At 37.2% G+C, this 24,503-nt stretch overlaps 1 protein-coding gene across 3 annotated transcripts; it reads left to right on the top strand.

The window, feature by feature from the left end:
• Window positions 1-4,035: 4,035 nt before the first annotated feature.
• MAPK9 (mitogen-activated protein kinase 9) lies at window positions 4,036-22,843 on the top strand. 3 transcript variants are annotated; one of them, XM_010178988.1, is made up of 11 exons: window positions 4,036-4,213; window positions 8,883-9,012; window positions 10,196-10,254; window positions 11,251-11,389; window positions 12,740-12,905; window positions 14,181-14,252; window positions 18,128-18,310; window positions 19,265-19,389; window positions 19,906-19,969; window positions 21,660-21,731; window positions 22,503-22,843. In XM_010178988.1, the coding sequence occupies exons 1-11, from the start codon at window positions 4,092-4,094 to the stop codon at window positions 22,643-22,645; spliced, it is 1,275 nt and encodes a 424-aa protein (XP_010177290.1). In that variant the 5' UTR covers window positions 4,036-4,091; the 3' UTR covers window positions 22,646-22,843. The 3 variants fall into 3 exon arrangements, with proteins under 3 accessions (XP_010177290.1, XP_010177297.1, XP_010177305.1); XM_010178995.1 differs by having other exon boundaries at window positions 22,498-22,841; XM_010179003.1 differs by lacking the exon at window positions 14,181-14,252 and adding an exon at window positions 13,892-13,963 and having other exon boundaries at window positions 4,089-4,213.
• The last annotated feature ends 1,660 nt before the right edge of the window (window positions 22,844-24,503 follow it).

Genomic DNA, 24,503 nt, shown 5'->3' with positions numbered 1-24,503 from the left:
CGGGGCGCGATCGCCCGCTCCTCGCGCCTGCCGCCGAGGGCAGGGGGCTGGGGACCGGGGCGCGGCCGGACCGGCCTTCGGCGTCCCCTGGAAACCGCCCCGTCCCGAGAGGGGCGAGGAAAGTGCGGCTGAGCTCGGAGAAGGGCCCGTGCTGCGCTCGACGCGATGAACGCGAACCTGAGCTCTCTCTCGAGCCAAAGCAATTTCTCGGCAGAAGTTTTAGGAGCGATGCAAGAAGTGCTGTGGCTCAGTTATACGGCTGTGACGGAATTTTACAACAGCGTAATTGGTTACAGCAGGTGTACATTTAAACTTTTCCCCTCTTTCCATCAACTTTCCCTAGCAGGGACGCTGAGATACAACCAGTGTTTGTCTGCAGGCTATTATTAACAGCCGATTGATACTGTAACAGGTAGTTGATGGCATCTTTGGTCTGTAGTAGTTTGGGTTGCTTGAAGAAAAAGGTCAACTTTTTAAAGAGCTAAGGAGATACAGTCGCAACCAGTTGATGTTACTCAGTTACTGCTTTGCTACACTTACCTTTTGCAACAGACTGTCTAAGGGTTGTGGTTGGAGAGATAGGAAGTAACTCGCTGTGATTTTGTAGCTGGACTCATACCTGTTGATATATATTGCTGTAAAGATTAAAAAAACCTAGCACAATTGGATAATAGCCTTTAAAAGGGCACACCTGAATTTGAAGTGCTTTTGCAAGGATGAATAAGAATGGGCGAGAGATTTTCTGCTCATTGTCTGTTCATTCTGTCAGCAGTAGAATTTTAGCTTCAGGCTTAAAAATCAAGCTGTTTCTTGATGTTCTTAAGCTTCATTGTCAGTAATAACATTTCTGTAACCAAAACAACCCTGGGAATGCATTCCTAACTGCTACAACCTGTTTGTTTCAGAAGCTTTTGACTTGAAGATATCCAGAGGACAGATCTGGTTAATAATAAGTTGCCATTTTAATAAATGCCTTTTAGGGAAGTGACTGTTTAATACAGGATGTATGCTATAGTGCAGTTGCTTTCAACTTCTAAAAATTTCACAGTAGAATTCCATATAACAACTCATAAGCCTACTCTTGGTAGGCTTGGTGTGTTTGTTATTTTTCTAGTTATCTTTCATGAACTGTAGGTTGAAAGTCACTCCTGTAAGTTTTCTGCATGTGATGTGCTCAGTCAGCTTTCTGACTCTTAAATTACTCCAATTGTACAAGCAGGTTATATGAAAAAGCCCCTAACCACTCAATTTATATGCAACTTGTGTGTGTTCTAGAATAGGAAAACATCTTGAAACATTGTGATTCAGTAACATGCTGTTATCAGTAAGTACTAGTGCATTTGCTGACCATCCTGTGACGTTGCTGCTGGTCCTGTTTGGTGCACCTGCAGCTAGGAAGCCATAAATGAAAACTTGTATTTCAGAAATGGAAACAGTGCCTACTTCACAAAAATTCCTGTATAGGAGAAGTGTGGAGTATGTTAGCTGGAGTGATGATTCAAACTATTTCGGGTAGGAGAGCACCAGCTAAGGACTAAGAAATTTATTTGCCAGTTATACTTTTCCTCTGAGCAATGGGAAATGTGTTTTTATTTAAAGGATCTTTCCCCCAAAATACATCATCTATCTGAAGTCTTGTGAACAGCTACAATCCCTGGGCTCATAATTTTACATTAATGTGTATGAAATAATGTATGCATGAAATAAAATATGCATCCAAACAGCTTGCAGCCCAAGTAAAAATTAGGGCTCAGCTTATGGACAGGCCAGGTACTTAGCATGGTAAGTTGCAAAGGATGTCAGAATACATAGAATTTGTGTGTTGTGATGCCTAATTCCCTCTCTGGATCTTGTCTAAAGGGCTTATCCTGATCTCTAAATGATTTTTAAAAGATGGCTTTGTGCAGACAAGGTTCCTTAAACGGAGGGTTTATCTAGTTCAGGATAACTTCCTTTTCCCCTACTTCTTTATCTCTGTTATAGAAAAGTCTTTCAATAACCCGTGAAGAGGTACAGCATAGTTCTTGTGTGACTAATAGGTCTTTAACTTGATCCCTAGCTTATGCAAAATCTATACTTTTTTGATTTTATTCGGCAAGTTTTTTTCAGAGATAGGATCTTGACCTTTCAGCCATACCTTTCTTCCAGTGTTTGAAGATTCACTGAAAATACCGTGATTACTCAGGGGTGGTTAATCGAAAAGTTTGGTACCTTGGAGTCCATAGCTTTGGAGTAATAAGGAGTGGCAAGAAGAGTGGGATTTTTTTCTGGGATGTAGTAGGAAAGGTTGAAGGCACCTCTTAAGGCAGCATTTTAGTCTCACAGTAGTGCGAGCTAATTGTGGAACTGCATCTGACCCTAAAAGTAATGTACAGGAGATGTAATTCTCTTCCCCCTGCCCCCATGCTGCTGCTGTGGCATAGGCAGAAAGTTGGTACCTCACGTTTTCCCTTTGCTAATCCTTTCTCCTCTGCTATTTTTCTTAAGCTTCTAAGAGGAAATATCAAGTAAACTTACTGTTTAAATTGCTGCTAGAGATGACCAAGTTGAATATTTACTCCTTAAAATGCTGCTTAGGTTTTGAGAATGTAGAAGGTAAAAGGGTCTCTAGACACTTCTTGGGAATCCCTTACCATTACCAGTTCAATTTAAACTTGGTCCTTGTTAGGATTTGTAGGTCTTCATGTTTTACTTGCAGATTTCTTGGAGTTCGTCTGCTGGCTTTAGCCAGAGAAAAGATGCTGCTCCCTCCTACATGTGCCCAGAAAGAGAGGGGTCCAAACTCTGATTCTTGAAGCAGCTAAAAGCTGTTCATGTGGCCATATGCCCTTCTATGGTGGGATTCTGGATTGCTCTTGAGGCTTTTATGTTTTGCATTTGCTCACAAATATTCTGTAGGCCAGCAAAAAGAGAGAATAGCTGCTCTTTCTTTAGCAGAAACAGCCGTGGTCCTGCTGGTGGTTAGGACAGCTGCTCCGGGGGAAGGTGATCTGCTTTCATTTCCTGTTCCAAGGAGCAGTTTGAGCAATGTACTCTGGGCTCTAATGACGCTATCTGTCATAGTGAATGTGACATTAAAAATTGGAGAAATTGTTGGAGGTCTCTTTAGTAATTACTGAGGTAATTTTCTGGTAAGGTTAGGAAGTGGGATGAAGATCCAGGAAAGCCGAAGGTCTGTGCTCTCGTTACTGGAGCACTTTAGAGCTAAAGAGGTTTACTCCATTACCTTGCTTTTTCGTGTAATTACCTACTTCTAGTTCATTTTTGACAGATGGACAGAACTTATTCTCTGTTATGGTGTGCAAGTCTCTTTCAAACTATAGCGCAAAACTCTCAATTCTTGTAGGACTATAAGTACATGAACTGATAGCATAGGATATTATGGTATGTTTCAAATGGGAGAGACAGGGGGTTGTGGTAGGTATTATCAGAGAAGGGTTGTCTGGCAGAGGAAGGGAGGCAGAGCCTTGCTTGAAATTTCCTACTAAACTAGGTTGAAAGGGATGTCGGAGAAACTGCAGCAGCCATGGGGATTTTGGGGACAGTTGTTTTGTTTCAGACCTGTTTTGCAGTTGTAATCAAGTCTTTTATTAAGACTGTTTCTTTCTATGTTTGTTGACTCCATCGGTTTCTGCTGTTGCTTTTATCTGCATTATCAGTGTTTGTTTGAAAGACACCATTTATGATTTTTTTTCTGTTATACAGAAATTAATACAGTAATAGTTCTGAGTTAGGGAGTAGCCCTCAAGGAGATGACTTGTTGGATCTGAGTATTTGTTTTTACAGTTGTTTACTTGGCTGCTTTTTGGCTTAGGGATTGGAATAGAAACATGCATTTACTTAAAGCTGTAGTTTTTTGCTGTCTGTCTGCAAGTGTTTTTCATTAGCAGTGGTAATACATGAAGTTGAATGAACGCTTATTTAATGGTGTGCTATTGAAAAATTTGTATGTATTAAAATATGCATAATATATTTTCCATCTTGCCTGCCTGAAATTAGTTTAAGATTGAACAATTGTTTTCTTTCTTTTTCTTTAAGATCTTGAAAACTTTACCAGGTCTTTGAGAGAGAAAACTACATGACACTACACCATGACTGACAGTAAATGTGATAGTCAATTTTACAGTGTTCAAGTTGCAGATTCAACATTCACTGTACTAAAACGTTACCAGCAATTGAAGCCCATAGGATCAGGGGCACAGGGCATTGTTTGGTGAGTAATAAATACATCATTTAAATATTAAAAACTATAAGTATAAACCGAAGTTTGACTGTATTCTTAATAGAGGTGCCAGAATGTAAAATACTGATGATAATTTCTGCCTCTTGCTACAGGGTTATGGACTAAATAAGTTTGAAAACACCTGCTTGCTATAGTTCATGTGCAAACCTATTTTCTTGGTTTTTTTTTTAGGAGAAAACTAATTTTTGGATAACTGCTCAAATTAAAATAGTCAACAAATTTCCTTCACATTAACCACTTTATTTCTGTTTCTAGTTCTCCCATTCCCCATGTAGTTATGATGTTGCAGTGTAAGGTATGACAATGCGGTGGTGAGAGATTCTGGGTTTTACTCGTTTCTTCATCATGGCCCCCTTTCTTCCCCCTCTTTTATTCCCAATCACTCCTGTCCATTTCTAGGAGCCATCAATGCAGTGCCTTGCCATTAACTGGCAGGATGAGGCAATTCAGTGTCATTGTCACTCCATGGATTAACCAGAAAGGGATGCTGTGTGTGGGGTTGGGCTGGCCGGCTCTTCCTTGGTGTGTCACCTCAGCTATGTGTCCAGCCTCCACTGGCCCAGGACGTGAGAGTCGTTAGTCTGATCCTGAACCTTAGTCTCTTGTATGGCACCACACCTCTGGGCCAGCTCAAGGTAAACATTTTCAAATGTTTTTTAGACTGCAGCAATCCATTCTGCACGACTTAGTGCCAGCCCGTATTTTGTTGGGCAAAACTTACTGGGTAACATCAGAAATGTTTATTGATGCATTTTTACAATTCCGTACACAGGGCAGCAAACAGATATGCTCAGGAGCATTCTAATAGTAGACTTAATCACAACACATGGTGGGCTGTTCATGCTTTAATTCCAGTCTGCACTTTCTGTTCATCTCTAAATTCTGCAGAATAAGTGTGATGACTCATGTATTGTGAGCTACTCATTCTGCAGCACGTGCCCATGTCTTTTTGACCTTTTCATAACTGTCATAAGTTATATACGTAGGAAAAGAGCATATTGTTGTGAGAACATGCCTTTATATTTACATTATTTAGATACCCCCTTTGCCTTGCTAATAGATTAAAAATAAGCAAAAGGAGAACACCGTATTTCATTCTTCTTTTGTGGGTTGAGTGATGAGTGGAAAGGCGTACTAGAACTTGGTTATTAGTGTTTGGGTAAGACTTAGTTTAGTACTAACATTTTCCAGGTACAAATATTCTTAAAGTTACTCCTGTTCTAGATGGGATGCAGGGGTTTAGGGTAGTTGTAAGTGTTCCTCCTTTCAGCAGAAGTAGTGCGTTTCTAATCTATATGCCTTAAACTAGGTGTCTGCTTCAGAATGAAGTTAGGGTAGAGTTAAGGTCAACATTTTGGGAGGAAAAAGGGATGATCTGATTTATTGACTTGTTTTGATTTATGCAACAACAGAGTGAAAGATTGCATAAATTTTCATCTTGCTGTGAAATATCTGAAAACCATGTCCAAGTTGAAGAAGGTGTGCAAAATCTGAATTTCTCATAAATTCCTTATAGTACGCAAATGAAAGATACAAAATGCTAGAATGTAAAATGTAGGAAACTTGGGGTAAGGTGAGTGCTATCTTGTCATGTTTGGGTTGAGAAGTTGTCGAGTCATTTGTGTGACATACAGATATGACGCTTTTTTTGTCAGCCAGTGTTTAACATAAAAATTAGGAAAAGTATTTCTGGAGTTGTGTGTAGATTATATTTTTTGGTGAGCAATTTTTAATACCATGTGTCATTTCAACTAGGAGAGGTCTGAATTTTGCTGTTCTTTTCTGCACTCGCCCTCTCTCAAAATATTGATGGGAAACTTCATTGGTATTGCTTCTGCTTAGTTTTTTTTTTCTTTGACGTTAAAATGTAGGAAAATAGTTTTGAAAACACATACTTAGGAAAAGCAATAAATGAAAGCTCTAGGAAGATGGAAAAAGGAACTCGATTGTTATGTAGAGGGTGTCTGTAGCTCACACTGCAAACAGGCTAGGAGAGAAATTGGATATCCCTTTTGTATTTTACAAAGTACACTTCCGTACATGACTTTCCACACTTCTTTAATACATTTGAAGTATTCTCTATTTAGGACTGAGTAATCACTTGCACAAAACTATTAATTTAAAATAATTTCTGTCTTAACTTCCTGACATCTTTTCTTCCTTTCTTGTCCTTGATTTCCTAAATTTTCTAGTGAATCTGATTTTTCTGTCCTAGCAATTTTCTTTTTTCCTGCAATGCAGCAAACCCATGATCTTATAAATAGCACAGCTTTGTGTTAATAATTGTACTTCCAGTCGCAGGAGCAATCAGGGTAAGTTTGTTACTATTTGCAAACTCCTGTTTAGACAATACTGAAAGTGTTGAAGTGAAACTGGCAGAGCAGTCTGCAGTAGTAGTAGACAGTAGTTCAAATTCCTACTATAATTTAGGTTGGAATGTTTTGTTAATAGTTTCATTGTGTTTGTGGCATCACTAAGTATTGCATCTTGAGCAAGCACTCAATATTATCACAAGTGGAGTAAAGACGCTACTACAGTTCACTATGATCAACTTAAAATTGCTGTTACATGAAGGGATAGACATTGAGATTCTTCTGTGATATCAAATGCTGAAATAATTTATAGATGTTCTGTTAGTAGCAAAGGTGATAACTGGGGAGACTCTGGCAAATCTGCTTTTTAAAATCAGAAGCAGTTGTCATGATGAAAAATATCTTTTGAATTCAAATGAGCAGGGTTGAGGAAAAATTTAACACCAATTACACCAAATTTTTTTTCTTCATTTATCTAAAATTGTGATTTTTAGATGTATGGTCTTAGTGGTAATAGAGGTTATATTCTGCCTTTTGGTTTTCCTTGGTAAATTAAGTAAATGCATGCTCACACAAATGTTTACCCTTTTTTTTTTTTTTCTTCCTTCTGCCAGTCTGTTGGTTTTAATTCTCATTGGATTGTGGTTGGTTTGTCTGAGGTGGATTGTCAGTTACTCCCACGTAGAAGAGCAAAATATGGGGTTCAGGTGGAGTTCTTCATATGTGCTCAGACTGAGCTTTGACATAACCTGACTTGTCAGATCACAAAGGGGCACTTCCCTAAAATTGCTCCTTTGACCACTGCTGACCTGTGGTTGACTTGAACAGCTAATTCATGTGGACTGTGTTGATTATTGATTTTATATTAATTCCCAAGTGCAAAGTCATTAACATATGCAAAACTTAAATTTGCATGTAATATCTTCTAGGTAAAGTGAATACTGAAATATCAGTTCTTCCCTATTTGAGAGGAAAATAATTTCTCCAGTTGCCTGACCAGTTGCCTTCCTCCCAATTTGTCTTTTGCTTTGCACAGACATAAAAGCTTTCAATCTGAAAGTGATTCCATCGTTGAGTAATGACTTGCATATTTCACAGAACTACACTGAAATAATTGTTAGCAAGCTTTTAGAGTAAATGGCACATTGACTCGAAGTTGGGATGTGCCTCCAAGGAAATGCAGCATCTCATGGGTGAGACCTGCTCTGTGGTGGTGTTGCTTTTTCCAGCAGGGAAAGCAGTGACTCGTGTTGGTAAACTTCACATACTTTAAATATTGTTGTTATTGTGGAGGAGCTGTACATTTTGAAAGAGTACTATAGTGTGATGGTCCTTTGAAGTCAGGTACTGTACATACCTTGATGAGATAGCAAAGGAGCTCACAAAGACCTTAAATGTGCTTGGAAAATCTATGTGAATGAAGGTTATGAAAGTAGTGTTAAATGGAAATAGAGTAATGTAGGAATCCTTATTTAATACTGGAACTGTTTAAAGATTGGAACTCTTGGGTAGTCTGTGGTATGAATTCACATATATTTAGGTGAATAGTTCTTGTGCTAATAATGAAGAATATCCCCACTTTAGTCTTGTTCTGGATATACAGATAATTTAGCTTTAGATTATTACAGCTGTTAAAGCAAGTTTCCATCTGTACCTCAAACTGCAGAGGGAAGAAACAAACACAACTGAAAACCAAGATAAAATTAATGGTCATGTTCGCTTTTAAACTTATGTTGCTCCCTGCAATCTGAGTTTTCCTTTTTTTTTTTTAAACCAGATGATGAATGTAATTTTCTACTAGGCACTACAGTTGTTGATAATTGTAAGCTATCTACATAGAGAGTATTGATACCTGCAGAATGGATCACAAAGACGTGGTTGTGATTCTCCTTCAGCAAAAAGATATTTCTGTTGCAAATACTGAATGATTGTCAGTCAGCAACAGTCTTCAGAAATACTGCAAGTATACAGATTAGGCAACTGAAATGTCTCTTGATTTCAAATAACCTTAAAATATTTTTAGATCTTGCAATTATGAATGTCAGTCTTGAGTCAGCAGATTTGGCCTTAAAACAGAAAGGAGGGCAGGAAGTGTTCTCATGAGTGTCAGTGCCTTCTGTTGAACCTATTTGTATTTATTAAAGGATGTGCTGATTTTAAATGACATTTGTTTTCTAAATGAAAATCAGTTGAAGTTAGTATAAACAGCTTAGTGGATATGCTCTGTCTCAAATCTTGACCTCTTTCCTCACTCCCGTCTCCCTTTTGCCCCCTCCTTTCCCGCAAACAGACCTCAACTTAAGTTGTTTGTCTTTGCAAACTTGTAGTGCTGCGTTTGACACAGTCCTTGGAATAAATGTTGCTGTAAAGAAGCTGAGTCGTCCTTTTCAGAATCAAACCCACGCAAAAAGAGCTTACAGAGAGCTTGTTCTTTTAAAATGTGTCAATCACAAAAATGTAAGTTTGGCTTTATATTTCTCTCCCTCATCACTGTAAGTTGTCTAAAAGCTCAAGATTTGTGCTCTGACTTGCTGTTAGTAACCAAAGTAAAGGAAGAATAGTGAGAGAAAGACTGGAAAGATTTGCTGTGGGTAATGTTCTCCACAATGTATGGTTCAATTCTTGGGTGAGCTGTTTGGAGTATGCAGTACCAAGAGGAGGAGGCTTTTGCTGCGCTGTTGGTATAGGTTTACCATCAGTGTCAGCTTTATAGAGCTGGCCTTGCTGTATTACATTTGCCCTTTGAAGTTGTACTGCAGCAAAGCCTGTTTGGCAGTGGGATTTTTTGTGGGTTTGGCTCTTGTAGCTAAGTTTTCTGATATTTGGCAAGATTTTTATTAAATAGAGTGTTTAATTGGTGGGGTTTGCGGGGCTGCAGCACTATCTTAACAATTTACTGGTAGACAGAAGTGAAATTCTATGGACAATACATATGTATTTTTAAATCTTTGAACCCTTTAAAATATCATGCCTTAATGTCAATACTTCAGTGTTCAAGTTCAAGAATATAACGTTTATGTGACTTTTACCTTCTGATACCGACATGAATTAGAATCATTGCTGATCATTGAAGTTGTGCGCTCAGGTCCCAAACTTCCTGGAGTCACTTAATCTTTTAGGATTGACTTTTGAGTAAGCTTCTGGTGAAGTCCAGAAATAGCAGAATAAAAGCGAGGTGGTTATTAAGGATGGCAGTACAGTAGTTTTAGCAGTTCTAGAAATAGTGCATCATAGTCAAAGTGCAATGCGATGGCATGGGGCACCTCTGTGTATGTGTTGTTGGACAGCCTTGGTTAAAATTCCCTGCACAATGTGATTTAAAATAAGAGATTACTATTTATGGGGAAAATACGGGCTATATTTCAGGCACCAGAGAGGAAGATAGAAGGTGGTGTATAAATTTAAAAAGAAAAAAGTGGCTTTGTCCTATCTTAGTTCCTTTGGCATACACGCTGCAGTTTTGAACTATTTCTGAATCAGCACTTTTTCAGCACGTGTGAATGAAGTGCAGACAAGTAACATTCAAATTGTGTATGATAACAGTGTGCATTTGATTCTGAATAGTAACTTCTGCAATTGTGGATTTTTGTGTGAATTAAAGCCAAAGTTTCTTCTAATGTTTATTTTTTTTATTTTATAGATAATTAGTTTATTAAATGTATTTACACCACAGAAGTCACTAGAAGAATTTCAGGATGTGTAAGTATTACTTTTATTTTCATTCTCCTGACAAATACTAGCCTAAGCCTTGGAGTTGTATTTCCATTATCCTACAGACTTCACACTTGGAAAACAGAGGGTAGCTAAAAGCTGAGTTAGCCTTTGATTAGTCTTTATTTCTAGATTTCTTCAAGAAAGATTAAGAAAGGTGTTTCACAACATGAATAAGTTGGAAGTGGAAATTAAAAAAAAAAGGTTATTTACCTTTTATTCATCTTTCTGCCATACTTTGCTGTTGCATGTGTGTCTGGTTTGTGTGCGTTGTCCTTTAGCTAAAGGGGTACCTCAGGATAATAACTTGGTCTGGGTAATCTGGTACCATTTTTTGGCCACACCAGTCACATCAGCATAACAGCATTTTTTTGCCTCAATTAAGAGCTGAGTATATTTCTATTTTGTGCCAGCTGTGTCAGTTGGTCTTGAAGGGATTCGCAGTGATTTAATTGTTGGAGTGTTCATGGGTTCCAGTGAATAAACTGTTGTGGTTTGTGAATGGGCTTCTTGGGTAAATAGGGGAGTGTGTGTGTCTGAAGAGAGGGTAAGCAGGTATTTTCACTTGAAAATGAATCATTTCTTCTTGGGTATTCCTGTTCTTTTCTTTATTTTCTTAAGTTCTTAAATTAAAATATAGTGAAAGGAAGCATCATTTTTGATACATTGCAGTATCTGCAGTTTCTGCATCAACTTCTGTCTTAGTTTTTCATGCTTCATAAAATCAGGTTTGTTCTTCTGTATTACTGTTTATAAAACTAGTGAAACTATAATCTCTTCTGATTGAACACTTAATTTTAATAGACTATTTGAATAGATAATTTTGAAACTGTGGTCATGGATGATTATTTTTAATCGTAAGCTTTTTGACACTTAACACTGGCAAAGTAGTTGACTTTTATTAAACATCTCTCATGCTAAGCTTAAACTTGAAATTAAAAGCAAGACTTGAGTTTTCTGAATGCTTTCTTTCTTGTGCTTTAGATATTTGGTTATGGAGCTGATGGATGCAAATTTGTGCCAGGTTATTCACATGGAGTTGGATCACGAAAGAATGTCTTACCTTCTTTACCAAATGCTATGTGGTATCAAACATCTCCACTCAGCTGGTATCATCCACAGAGTAGGTAGTATTAGATCATTAGCAATACTCTTTATGAACACAGATGTCTGTATGAAACATGGGGGAAGGCAAGGGGTTGTTTCTTTGTAAGTTTATATTCCTTTCATTCATGAGTTTAATATTAAACCTGAAAATTCTTTCTAGTTCAAAGAGAAAGTCTGTATTGTAAATTAGGTTAGCTCTGTGGATTTAACTAATGCTGAACTGATTAAAATGTGAGTATCTGTGAACCTTTCAAATTACTAAAGAATGAGCCTTGAAAATGTAACATTTACCTCTTAAATATCTCTATCCTTGGAGATATTCAAAGGCTGCCTGGACATGGTCCTGGGCAACTGACTGTAGGTGGCCCTGCTTGACCAGGGGGGTTGGACCAGGTGACCTCTAGAGATCCATTCCAACCTCAACTATTCTGTGGTTCTGAAAAGTAAAGTTTGTAAATGATCAGAATTTGAAAGTCCTGTGCAGACTCCAACCCAGCTGATAGTAAATTCAGTAGCATTCTGCAGAAGGTTTGTTGCCTTCCTAAAATGTGCAAACCCACATGAACTATTTGTATGTCCTCATCTCCTTTAAGAAAAGGAAGTTCTGTACCTGAGAACATGGTTTGTGTAGTTGAAACTAAGTTAAATGCTTGAGCAGAATTAAATGTACTGGTGCATCTGTGATTCGGCTACTGCTGATATTTTGTGAATAAACCCCAATTATTCTAGTTTTCCTAACTCTATTCTTTTGGGTGCAATCATGAGTCATACCTCCTAAAGTATTGTATTTTTCTCCTCGTGCACCAGGTAACTTTGTGTTTTCACTACATCCTAATTCTGACTCTGAAACCTGCCAATCACTAGAGCACAAGTGGCTTATCCATGATTAACAAATACACTTGTTAATGCTTTTTGTGTTGGGACACTCCTTTTCCTACAGATACCTGGCTAATTCACAATGTTGTCTTTAGGATCTGTGTCCTAATAATGACAGCACTTGAAGCAGTCTCATTTTCTGTGCAACTATTCATATCCAAAACATGTCCATTTAATGTGTAAAAGGAAGTAGATATATATGTGTGCATTGTGCATATGCCCACAGCTATGTAACTGACTGTGCTGTTAGTGCACAACAAGGTAAATTAAGAATGCAGACAACTTTGATTCTGGTTATCCCTAAATTTTTGACTATTTGGGTGTGCAGCATTTAACCTGTCTCAAATCTGTGTATAGATAAACAGATGGATCAGAGCATGAGTATGTAGTTGTTAATGTGAAGTGAACTGGTGGGATATATTGAGTTGGAGGGAGGAAATGTATTATTCACTATGTTGATTCTTCCTTAACTGAAGTAATTTCTTGTTAGGATTTGAAACCCAGCAACATTGTAGTAAAATCAGATTGTACACTCAAAATCCTCGATTTTGGACTGGCAAGAACAGCGTGTACTAACTTTATGATGACTCCATATGTAGTAACACGGTACTACAGAGCACCAGAGGTTATCCTTGGAATGGGATATAAGGAGAATGGTAAGTTGCTGGAGTAGCACTTTAAATCTTTTGTGTAAACCATATGTCTGAGATCATAAAAAAGGAGAGAGGAAGGCTGGTTTCCCCCTGCCATGTCTGTTGTTAAAGAATGTTAATTGTTATATTAGAAGTAACAGAAATTACACTGTAATAATTTTGGAGATGATAATAATTTTCTGATTTGTGTGCCTATCTCCATTTAATGTATACTGCTCACTGTCCCCTACCTTTGTCATGTCTTTTCATGTGTTGTCCTGTTGTCTTGTTGCCTTCTTTTTTTATTATACAAAAAACTGTTGAGACATTTATTCAAGATGATAGTAAAAAATAACAGGCATAAATATATAAATAATAAACCCTTTATCAATGTGATTTTTATTCTGAAGCATCTTCTTTCAATAGTCTGTCCCCCATTGCATGTCTGATGATTAAGATCTGTTTCAGAGCCCTATGATAAACTGTGTCTTATACTCTCTTAAATCTACATAGCAGTTAAAGATGTTGGGGTATTATTTTATTAAAAGCAACACAGCTGTATTATATTGGACATTCAGCCAACAAAATTGCTGGCCAGGGAATTGTCCTTGACTTGCATTATTGGAGTTTTACCTGCTGATTTTTACTAGCTTGGAATAATATGTTGCCTTCTCTGGACTTCTATGCTAGTATATGTTTTTGTTTTATCACAGGGGCTTGGGGTACCATGCTTTTTGTAGACGTGTAACTTTGGCTCTGCAAAACAAGGGAGGTGCAGGACCTTGCTGGGCCTCTGATTATGTAAAAAAAAAAAGTCTAATGCACAAGGCAGCTTGTTATAGAGCAAGCACTGATGTGAATCACAGCTTTAGTAGAGACTGTTCTGGATGTGACAAAAAATAAATGATCTGCAGGACTGTAGGCATGCAGTGTGAGCTTACAAATAAATAATTGTGGTATTTAAAAAAACCCTCTAATCTTTTGTCCTTGTTGCACCTAACGTGTGATAGTGGATATCTGGTCTGTTGGGTGCATTATGGCAGAAATGGTCCTCCATAAAGTCCTGTTCCCGGGAAGAGATTGTATCCTTCTTCACGGTCGTTTCAGAAATGTAAACACTGCTTATATTTTACAAGATGCTAGTAACAGTCGGTTGGTGTTGATATGATTGAAAATTAATGTTAGCAGTTTGGTTTTCCACATTGTTGTGTTTTATTGTAGATGCTAGATGTTTTTGTTTGTTTTCCTCACTTTTGTTCATGATACTTCATAATTTGATCATTTCATTTTTACTTTCAGTTGATATCTGGTCAGTTGGGTGCATCATGGGAGAATTGGTGAAAGGTTGTGTGATATTCCAAGGCACTGATCGTATCCTTCCCTAGTCATCCTTGAATCCCAGCCCACTTCCAACAGAAACACAATTACTTTGATCTGTATAAGTATAAAAGCATAAGCAATAATTTTGATAATATATTTTAATAGATCTACTGTACTTCTTGAAATTAGTGTCATTAATCAAACTGTTGAGCTTTTCATTTTATTTTCTTAGTCTATATTTAATTGTGCGGGTTGAATACATAGAATTTATATTCAGAGCTTCAACTTTTGTGGCTTAAGAAAGGATACCGTTAGGTTTAAAAAAATAGCAGTAAGTATATTTTCTGACTCTTGTTCTTTGTAGATACGTGTTACAAGCAAAAGCCTACAAAGTTACTTTTTTTACTATGCATGGATTTTGCTTACTATTTGAACAGCAGACTCATTCTTGTACAATTTTTTGAGTTTCAGACAGATTTTTTTTCTTGCTTATTAGCACTTGCTGGACAGCAGTGTCCTAATTGCAAGCACAGTGCATGAGAAATGTTTTTTCTTCATTGCTATTATTTATTATGAAAAGAACTTTTTACTTTTTGGAGTTTTTTCCATTCTATGAAGATTTTATTTTGGACTTACTTTTTCTGTAAGATTGGTATTCCTCCATTCCTCCCTCCAATATTTTCGACTGAGATTTAGCTTCATAACATTCTGCTTTCTCTTATGATAGTAATTGTAAGACATTTTAGTGTACTGAAAACAAACCAAACCCTCATATATATGTTTTCATGCCTCAGAGATTGGAAATCTCAGTAATGCATCACTGGATCACAAAGAAGTCTTTACACTTAATAAAGTGAACAGAAGTGATTGTTTAATAAAGTAAACGTTCTTTGAAGATTTGGATATATCTCCAAATATTGCCCTAGAAACAAAATTTAAAACATTTGACTCATCATCAAGTTCCAGTTATAAAAACTGGAGCAAAACCAGTTTTGTCCTTTGTAAGTAAGTGTTGTAGGACTAAACATTCAAAATTGATCAGTCAATAAATAGGACCCAGATGCTGTAATGAAAGGACAATTTCCAGTTACGGCTATGGGTCATAAGAAGCCATAGCTGCTTGTCCAAGGTTTTGAAGAAAGGGTAATATTTTTGCTCGTCAGCAAGTGGAAGTTGAGTCCACCACTAAAAATACCAAGAATATGTTCACAGAATCTTTTCATTTAAACCTATGTACCTTCTAGAGGAGAACTTTAAATTTTGTGCTAAATTTCGTGACACTAATCTTCAGCAGTTGATCATGCGTTAATTTAGTAGTATAAATGATTAATTGTTAAAGAAGTCTCTTTGTTTTCCACCTTTCTTCCTTTCTATACTTATTATTTTACCTTTTGAAGCCTTCAGACCAACCTAACACAATTCTTCATGTGTGTTATGTCTCTCACCTGCATGTCAGCATGGGCTGTTTTGATTTATTCATGAATAAACAAAGGAAATTTTGTCCATACTTGTTGAATACCCAAGTTATTATTCGAGGTTCTCTGGAGGTCACTGAAGCTCCACCAATCTGTGTTTCAAGGAGTCTCCTCCCCTGGCATCTTATCGAAGTGCACAGCTTTGCTTACAGAGGGTGTGTTTTTCCTCTCTTAAGACTTTCAGTTCTCTTTAAAGTGAAATACTGAAAACTGTTTGTGTTGTTGCAACTTTTCCCAAGTGATAACTGCTTCAGTCAGATTGTTGTTTTCTTTTACCTTCAGCTGCAGGATTGTTTTGACGGTTTGGTTTAGTGGGAGCACTGGTGTGCATCGTCATAAAGCTTTCAAATATTTTTGTTGGATTTTTTTCATTAACTTAAACATTAAAATACCTTATTATTTGGGGATTTAGAGCAGGGAACCAAGTTCAGCACGTTGCCTAATGATGTGCCCTTGACTATCTTCAGGAAAGCCTACTTTTAGACTCAATAGTTTGTATTTTCCTGTATGACCAACAGGGATTGCCAAGATAATTGCAGCAGTGCTCTGGGTGGAGTGAGATGCTCTGTGTTGCTGAGGTGATGGACGCACCGAGCCTGCCCCTGCGTGGTGCAATGGGGAATGAGCAGGGCCATTACAGTCACTGGTCTGAATTACTGACAGTTGCTGTTGCACTGGAAATGAGAAATGTAGAAAACCAGGCAACGTAGATACCTGAGGCGATGTAATGGAAAGCCTTGCAGCACCATTGGTTTTAATGCCCTTAAGGAAACAAATTGCCTGGCTGATGCAGAAAGTATGAGGGTACATTCATGCTTTCTTGGGAAAAAACATGCTTTATAATGATTGTAGCAAGGACTCTGTTTTCAACTCTCTTCCTCCAGAATCCCAAAAAGTAGGCACATATACTTGTCCCGGGCTGACTTTCTGGTTACTTTTGGCCCTGGGGTCACTGGAACAGGAAGGGTAGCTTTGTCCGCGGGTTGCAAAGTTGCTCACGTTGCACGTTCTGCACGCTTTACATTGAAATTAAGGTTTTTTCCCAGTTTGGTTTCTGATAAGAGGCTTATCTTATTTCAAGCCCAACCCTATACTGGGGATTTTTTAAAAAAAAGTATTTTCAGTAGCTGTAAAGTACCTTGTAGCAATCCAAATGAAATACTGTTTTCCAGTTCTTAGTACTCAACGTGGGGTAGGTCATTAAGTTTTCCTGCCCTCCCCCCAGTGCTCTGAGATAGACCAGACTCTGATTTGGTTTAGCTGATTAACCAGGCTGCTGTTAGGCAAAGAAAAAGCATCTTCCTGAATCCAGATTGGTGGAGCTCTCACAGAAATCAGTGCTCTGGCTAGGGACAAAACTTCCTGATGTACGTTAATTTTCTTTGTATGTGCTTTGTTTCAGCATGAGTGTTAACAATATTGGCTTGTTAATTTTTATTTGAATACAATTTTTTGCATTGGAATGTATTCAATAAGCAAATATAATTTTCAATCTTTGTATCAGAAGTCTAAAGTCTTAGCATGACACAATGACTACACAGGTATTTCTAGTAGTATTCTTGGCACACTAACTGAAATAAAAGCTCCTCAGTGTTTTATAAATACATCTTAATTCAAAGTGCAGCAAATTTGTTGTTTTCTAGTAAAATCTATATGAGAATAGATAGGTTGAAGTGCTAGATCATTTATTTAGCAGTGAATGTTTGCAAGGGTGATGGTTAGACTCTGCTAGAATGGCACATTCTCTTTATCAGGGAGAAACTGTAAAGTGCAAATCTGAGTAAATTTAAATCTCAGGGATACTCATGCAGTGTCTTCTCAGTGTGATAAATGAGCTCTGTTATCTGACTGAGCCCGTTCAGAGCGGACTCTTGTCTCTATACCAAGTGTCACCATGTGTAGGGGAAATGCCTTCACTTGAAAGGATCGTCCAGAAGAAACAGTTGCCAGTGCTACAACCCAAAGCTTTCCTTAGGAGACAGGCACAAAATTCCTTGCTTCGAATGGGATGCGTTTGTGCTTTTAAGTGTTTTTTTAAATGTATTTTTCTCTGCCTTCAAGAATCTTCGGTGTTGATGGCATCATGTTACACTTCAGAAGATTCGGCAGCAGCCTTTCTTTTCTGGTCTTATATACCCTCATGTTTTGCTGTGAATACAATTGCCAAATAAAGCTTCTTTTGCACTCCAAAAAAGTATTGCAAGATATAGTAAAGCATAATGCATTGTGCAGCACTTCTAGCCTGTCCTTAAGATTACAGAATCTGAATCTTATTTTTATGTCGGTCTAGCTTTTTGTGTGACAGCTCAGGATACCGTTGATGCTAGGATGAAGTTCATATTTGTGTCCTTTGTTCAAGTTTTCATTAACTTTTCAGATTTCTGTAAGTGATATTTTTGAATAGTGCAGATTTCAAATTCTTCAGCTGATTTTCCTAAAGATACGGTGCAGATATTGATCAATGGAATAAAGTTATAGAACAATTAGGAACACCATCAGCAGACTTCATGAAGAAACTACAGCCTACAGTGAGGAATTATGTAGAAAACAGGCCCAAATACCCTGGTATTAAATTTGAAGAGCTCTTCCCAGACTGGATATTTCCATCAGAATCTGATCGTGACAAGTTGAAAAGTAAGGCGGGTTTGGTTTTGTTTCTGTGGGTTTTTTTGTTGTGGTGTTTTTATTTTTTTTAAAGTGTTGTTTTAAAATGAAATTAAAAAAACACCAAAACAACTACCTAGTGTAAAATGTTTATTGCCATAGGTGTTGACATTAGAAGCTGCATACCTTCTGTTACTTTCATTTATGCCGTGTCCTGTAATTTTGGTAGTGGTCATTACATACAGAGCTATTTCCCTGTTCCCAGTACTCTGTTTAATTCTCTGAATTCTAATCTCTTGAATAATGTCTGTCACTTAAATGTTCTCTGAAAGTAATAAGGTTTATGAAGGTTATTTGTAAGTATCTTTTTCTAGTTGATGTGTGCATATAATTCATTTTGGTTATACTTGGCTTTAAATAATTACTGATCAAATGAAGAAACAACCTACTTTGTTATATTCTCTAGATGGTCAAATAATTATTTTTACATTAACTAACTTGTTGTAGCCTATTGTATCATTACAATGATCGTTCAGGCAAAAAAGGGATGTCAATGAAGTGCCACTGCAACAATGGGTAGGCTGTTACACTAGTAACACCTTTAAAAGAAAATAAAATGTGATATTACAGAAATTAGATCATCACTCTACCGAGATGTATTTTTAAAAGCTTATTAAAAATGTTTAGTGTATTTTATGTAGTTATTGTCAAATAAACTGTGACTCGTGTAACAGCAGAACTGTTCAAAACTGAAGTTGGTTGGTGTCAGCTGCAGGGTTTATTTTGGTTAATAGCAAAATCACATTTACGCTAAAGGGGTGTGACCTCATTTAAAAAAAAAAAAGTAGCTGTATAGGAAAGCTTGGATTTGCAGGCCTGTTTCCACAGTGAAATCTGCTACCTTGTGATCCCAGTATTCATTTTCTGCATCAGATGTTAAGCTCTGCAGCTCTCTTACGTGTTCTTTTCATTTTTACTTTTCAGCCAGCCAAGCTAGAGATTTACTATCAAAAATGCTTGTAGTAGATCCAGACAAGAGAATTTCTGTAGATGAAGCCTTACGTCATCCTTATATTACTGTCTGGTATGATCCAGCTGAAGCAGAAGCTGTAAGTGTGCATTTAAAATAGATTTTAATCTATCAGTTTAATAACTTAAAAGAATACCTTTAGTTTTAGTCAAGAGCATGCTTTCAATCATTCTTTGGCTAGCAGAAGTCACAGAGAGAGCCTTCAGATCACCTGAAGCACAGCTGCTAGAGTGGAGTTGATGTAACTTTGAAAGTGATTGATTCTTGGTAGTTCCCTTCACTTTACAGAAAGAGCTGCCTATGTGGTGGTAAACCTGGGCCTTGTTTAGAAGGGGACTTTCTCTAAGGCCCCATAAAGCCTTACAATGAATTTAATTTAATTTTTCTTGAGCCTTCCCACAGCCTTTTGGTGGGACGTAGGACTTAAAAGCAAATTCTGGAGTTGAAAAATGAATGTGACCAAGATACAGGGAATAGACTGCCAAAGATGGAGGTATCAAAATGCTAAAAACATTCTTTTTTAGGTTTCTCAGTTATGATTGGTTGCCTTCACCTGATGTAGTAGATGCACTTACAGACTTTCTTTTCTTTGTAGCCTCCACCTCAGATTTATGATGCACAATTGGAAGAAAGAGAACATGCAATTGAAGAATGGAAAGGTAGGAAGTGAGCATGACAAATGACATTTATTGTAATAACTTGTATTATTAATGCATGTCTCAGTACGTGTGTGCTGGATTGTGTAACTAACTGGAACCCACTGTTCCAATTATGCAGTAGTCCTTGTCGCAATGTAAAAAAGCCAGTCCATAATCAAAAAATGTTCTCTTTGGAGTGAAAAAAACCCTAAATATATATACATACACGCACACACACACACACACGCATATATAAGTACATATATGACATTCTGAAGTCTGCTCAACAAAATGACTCAGTTTTTTGGTTTTTTCCTTCCATTCCTCTTCAGTACTCTGTTGTTTGAAGTGTTTGTAATCTCAATAGGTTTTTCCTTGATAGAAAATTCTCCAAAAGAGAAACGTGTGCCTCTTCTCAGTGTGCGTTATTTAAGCCATATCTCCTGATAGGATTTACTACTGCATTTGTTCCAGACATATTAAATAGCAGAAGAGGAAGAGGTTTTTTTCTCTCATCGTTGCTAATTTACTGACCAAAAGGGTTAAACTGTTGGCTTAAACAAAAGAATAAACAGCGTTGTGGTATTGAAATCAATTACACCTTATCATTAAGTGGTGAGGCAGTTCAGATTTTACACATCGACCATCAGAGGACCAAGGGTGATGGACATTTTTGCTTAATACTTTGGCAGGTGCTTGTTTTTGTAAAATAGCTCTCTAAATTTCAGATATTGATTCTGGTTTTTATACGCACGCACACGTATATATATTTAAGTATAAAAAAATTGTTTTTAGCATATGTCTGCACAGGTACACTTAAAATTGCTATGGATTAATGGAAAATTAAAATGGCTCAGTTAAATCTAGTTTAATCCGTTTGTAAATGTTGTTACTCAGAATTGAAGAGGTCTTAATCTATTTAAATATTGTTAATTACATTAAGACTATAGGTACGTACGCAAACTACTGTGGGTTAACTGGAAGTATCACTTCAAGTGTACCTGATTCTCTGCAGCAGTAATAATCCTTTTGCTCTAGGCTGAGGTAATCTAATCTGTTTTACGTGAACCATACTACAGACATATCAGACAGAATAATGGATGCTCCTTTAAAGTTACAGCTCTGATATTTTTATTGTTGTTCAGTTGCCTGTATCCTAAATAGTCCTTGACAGTAAATGAGGGCTTTCAGGTGATATTTTAATTATTTGTTTAACCCACTTCAGAATTTCCAGACTTTCCTCAATGTATCCATGGAGATTGTTCTTTAAGAACAAAGATACTTGTGTATGGGTTTGTTATCAGACTACAATTTCCATGGTTATTCATGTGGTTTTTCTAAATCCAAATCAGATTTTTTAGGTTTTTTGCAGTTAATCAGTTGATCTTAGTGCATTGTAGCTGTATATATAATGTTTTGGGTTGGGCTGGTTGTTACTTTCAAATGGACAGCTATTCTGTTTATAAAATATGGTGATTTGGGTACATTCTTGGTGTCTTTCTGTGATGCTTAATGAAAATGCGTACAATTCTCTAGTCGCTGCCATAGACAATATAAAAAAATGAAATAAATCTCTATGCAGTTGTACTTCCAGTCTGACTTGTAATTGTTTCATTGTAGCTTTACACATATGTAAAGTCTATATGAATCCTCTGTGATCTTGCAATGCTTTTTCTGTCTCTTCTCATTGTTCCCGCCCTTCTCTTGCAAGAATTAATATACAAAGAAGTAATGGATTGGGAAGAACGGAGCAAGAACGGTGTGGTAAAAGATCAGCCCTCAGGTTAGTCATTGTTTCAGTAGTTCTCCTGTTAGCGTGGCACACAGTGCTGATCTGTTGCACTGGTGAATGGAGAAATCCTGCTTAATAACCCAGGTAGGCAAAGGTTTTGTTGTCCAGGACTCTTGATCCTGATCTGCCTTTGGAGGTCCATGTGCAGTAGTTTTTCGTTATGAAGTACATTGTAGGAAAACTTCTGGAGTTTTGTGTCCAATACCCTGAGCTGCCTTCTCCCTATAGGGTTCAGTCATCAAATGAAGAAATCGATACCACGTTACATCACCTGTTGCATAGATACCTTTTGCTGAGTGCTTAGTCTGGGGCACTGCATGAATGAGTCCCTTTCATGCAGGGTTAAACATCTTTAGGGCTCGTTTAAAATAGTTAATAGTGCTAAGTATTTATGCCCACGATTGATTCCATAAGGCTTGCTGCTGTTCTCTTGTATGTAATATTGTACTGTCTTTTACTAACTGTATCTATTCAATTTCTCGATACTCGGGTTGCTGTTCACATTATATATTAGCTCTTTTTTTCCCTTCTTCTTTCCTTCCTGCCCAGAGAGGGAGAAAAATGAAAATATCTTATCTTAATGTTCATCTTGGGTTTTCAGTGCTAGGGAACTTAGCGCTTGCTTTTCTACTGTTTATTAGTTTCTTTATTTTCTAAGGATTTCTGTGGGGAAGGTGATGCTGAGAGTCTAAAATGGTGGTTATTTGTACCTGTAATATTGTCTTGCCTCAGATTTTATTATGTTTGGTTTACTTAGCACAGATGCAGCAGTGAATAGCAACACCAGTCCTTCCCAGTCATCATCTATCAATGACATTTCATCCATGTCAACAGAGCAAACATTGGCCTCAGATACAGACAGCAGCCTCGATGCCTTGACAGGACCCCTTGAAGGATGTCGATGATCAGCCAGGATTGCAGATGACTTTGGAAAAGAACTCTTGCTTCCATTGGGCCTGAATTGCTTGTAAGTTAATGGAACCAAGTAGAAAAACTCCATGTTCTGCATGTTCTGCTAAAGTAATGCCTGTATTTTTTACTCAGTTGTTATGAAATTGCCTGCTCAATGTTGTAGAATGAAAGCAAATCCATGTCTAAAGAACGAAAAAATTTAAATTTAGACACTATTATAGACTTCTTTGTTTCAGCCTATTTCAGGTGAGCAGTTATAATAGACTTTTAGCCAACAACCCCTCTTAAGTGGGTTCATGAATCTTCAGTCCCAACTGGCAGGCTTTTGTGACACAATGGTTGTTTACATTTTAGTACAGTATTGCTCATTAGTAGGGTTTTTGAATGTACAGTCTCTATGAAGTTTGTTTTAACGTGTGACTGTGGCAGTTTATTTAATGGCTGGAGTGTTGTGTGTAGGTTGAACTCACATGTTGAACGCCCTCAATACTATGTTTAAAGGGCAGGTATTCTTCCACATAGCACTTTTTTTTTCTTTATTGAGCCCTTTCTATCTTCACTTTCCAGCAGTTATCTCTTCTTGTAGAAGAGATAAACGTGTGGTTTAAAGAATGTAGCCATTACTTTGTATTTCACCTATGTCTCTCTAATTTTTTCATTTTTTTAAAAATGTGGATGGAAGAGACAGTGGCCTAATTAAATCTTAAGGAAGGATGAGTGACTTATCTGTGAAGCAGTGCCTGGGTAGAAGAGGAGAGAGTGCTAAAATGTTCTGTGTTTTCTAGCTTGTGATACTGGTCCTTTAATGAAAACAAGCAGAGAAGGAAATTATATCTGTGATGCTCTTCATTCACTGCAAACTCTGATAAAAGGACAGATGAATTGGAGAGACTTGCAGCCTCAAGAAGAGCTGCATAAATGTGTTCCATTTTTTAATGGGTCCATTCTGTAATTAAAGAAATAAAAACACAGTAGTTTTGAGTCAATTGTAAATTAAGTATTTAGTTAACAGAGCATTGCTCTATTCCCACAGTAGGAAAACCTCTCCAATTGTACTGGAGGAGATAAGATGTACTTATACATATTTTCTAAATACAGTGGCAGAGAAGAGGAGATTATTTGCTGTTCCAATACAGGCCTATGAGTACAGTTTTCAGAATCAGATTAGACAAGTGTTGCCTGTTATATTGCGCAATGTGTTAGAAAATGCATTTGCAGTAGAGTAGGGCTGAAATTGCTTTATACTGCACACTTGTGAATTTAGTGCATGTTCACTAGGAGTGCACAGGTGTGAAATCTTGCTTAAGGATCCTGTGTGTGTGCATGTGTGTGAGATTAAACTACAACTATAAGAGTAATAGAGATGTACAAGGTGAGGTAAAACACCACTTTCTTAAAGGCACTATATTTAGCTGTGGATCCAGATACTCTTGACTTGAATATATAAATAGAACTTATAAAATATACTGGCCCAGCCAGCCACTGCATTACTGACATATTTCTCTTGTAAAAGAAGATTGTCCATTGTTTCTGGCCTTACCATTTGAAAAGTAGCAACTTCTCTTTATGCAAACATTGCTTTTATGTTAAAATTGTACCGATTTTAATAGCTTAGGTTACTGTAGCAAAATGATTAAGGTTTTACTGGCCCAGAAGGTTAAAAAATAATTAAGAAACTACTTAATATGATGTTAATTTCAGAATTGTCATCTAGAATCTTGGATTTTAAAAATTGTTTAATTAGATTGCAGGATATTGGGGGCTTGGGTTTGGTTTTAAGCCGACAGATACCTTAGTTTATCTTTGGATACTGACATTATATGTGGAATATTTTTAGTGCATTTTTGTCAC

The sequence above is a fragment of the Mesitornis unicolor genome, unplaced genomic scaffold, assembly GCF_000695765.1.
Source record: "Mesitornis unicolor isolate BGI_N332 unplaced genomic scaffold, ASM69576v1 scaffold49580, whole genome shotgun sequence".
Lineage (NCBI taxonomy): Eukaryota > Metazoa > Chordata > Aves > Mesitornithiformes > Mesitornithidae > Mesitornis > Mesitornis unicolor.
This window is presented reverse-complemented; position numbering and strand designations above follow the sequence as displayed.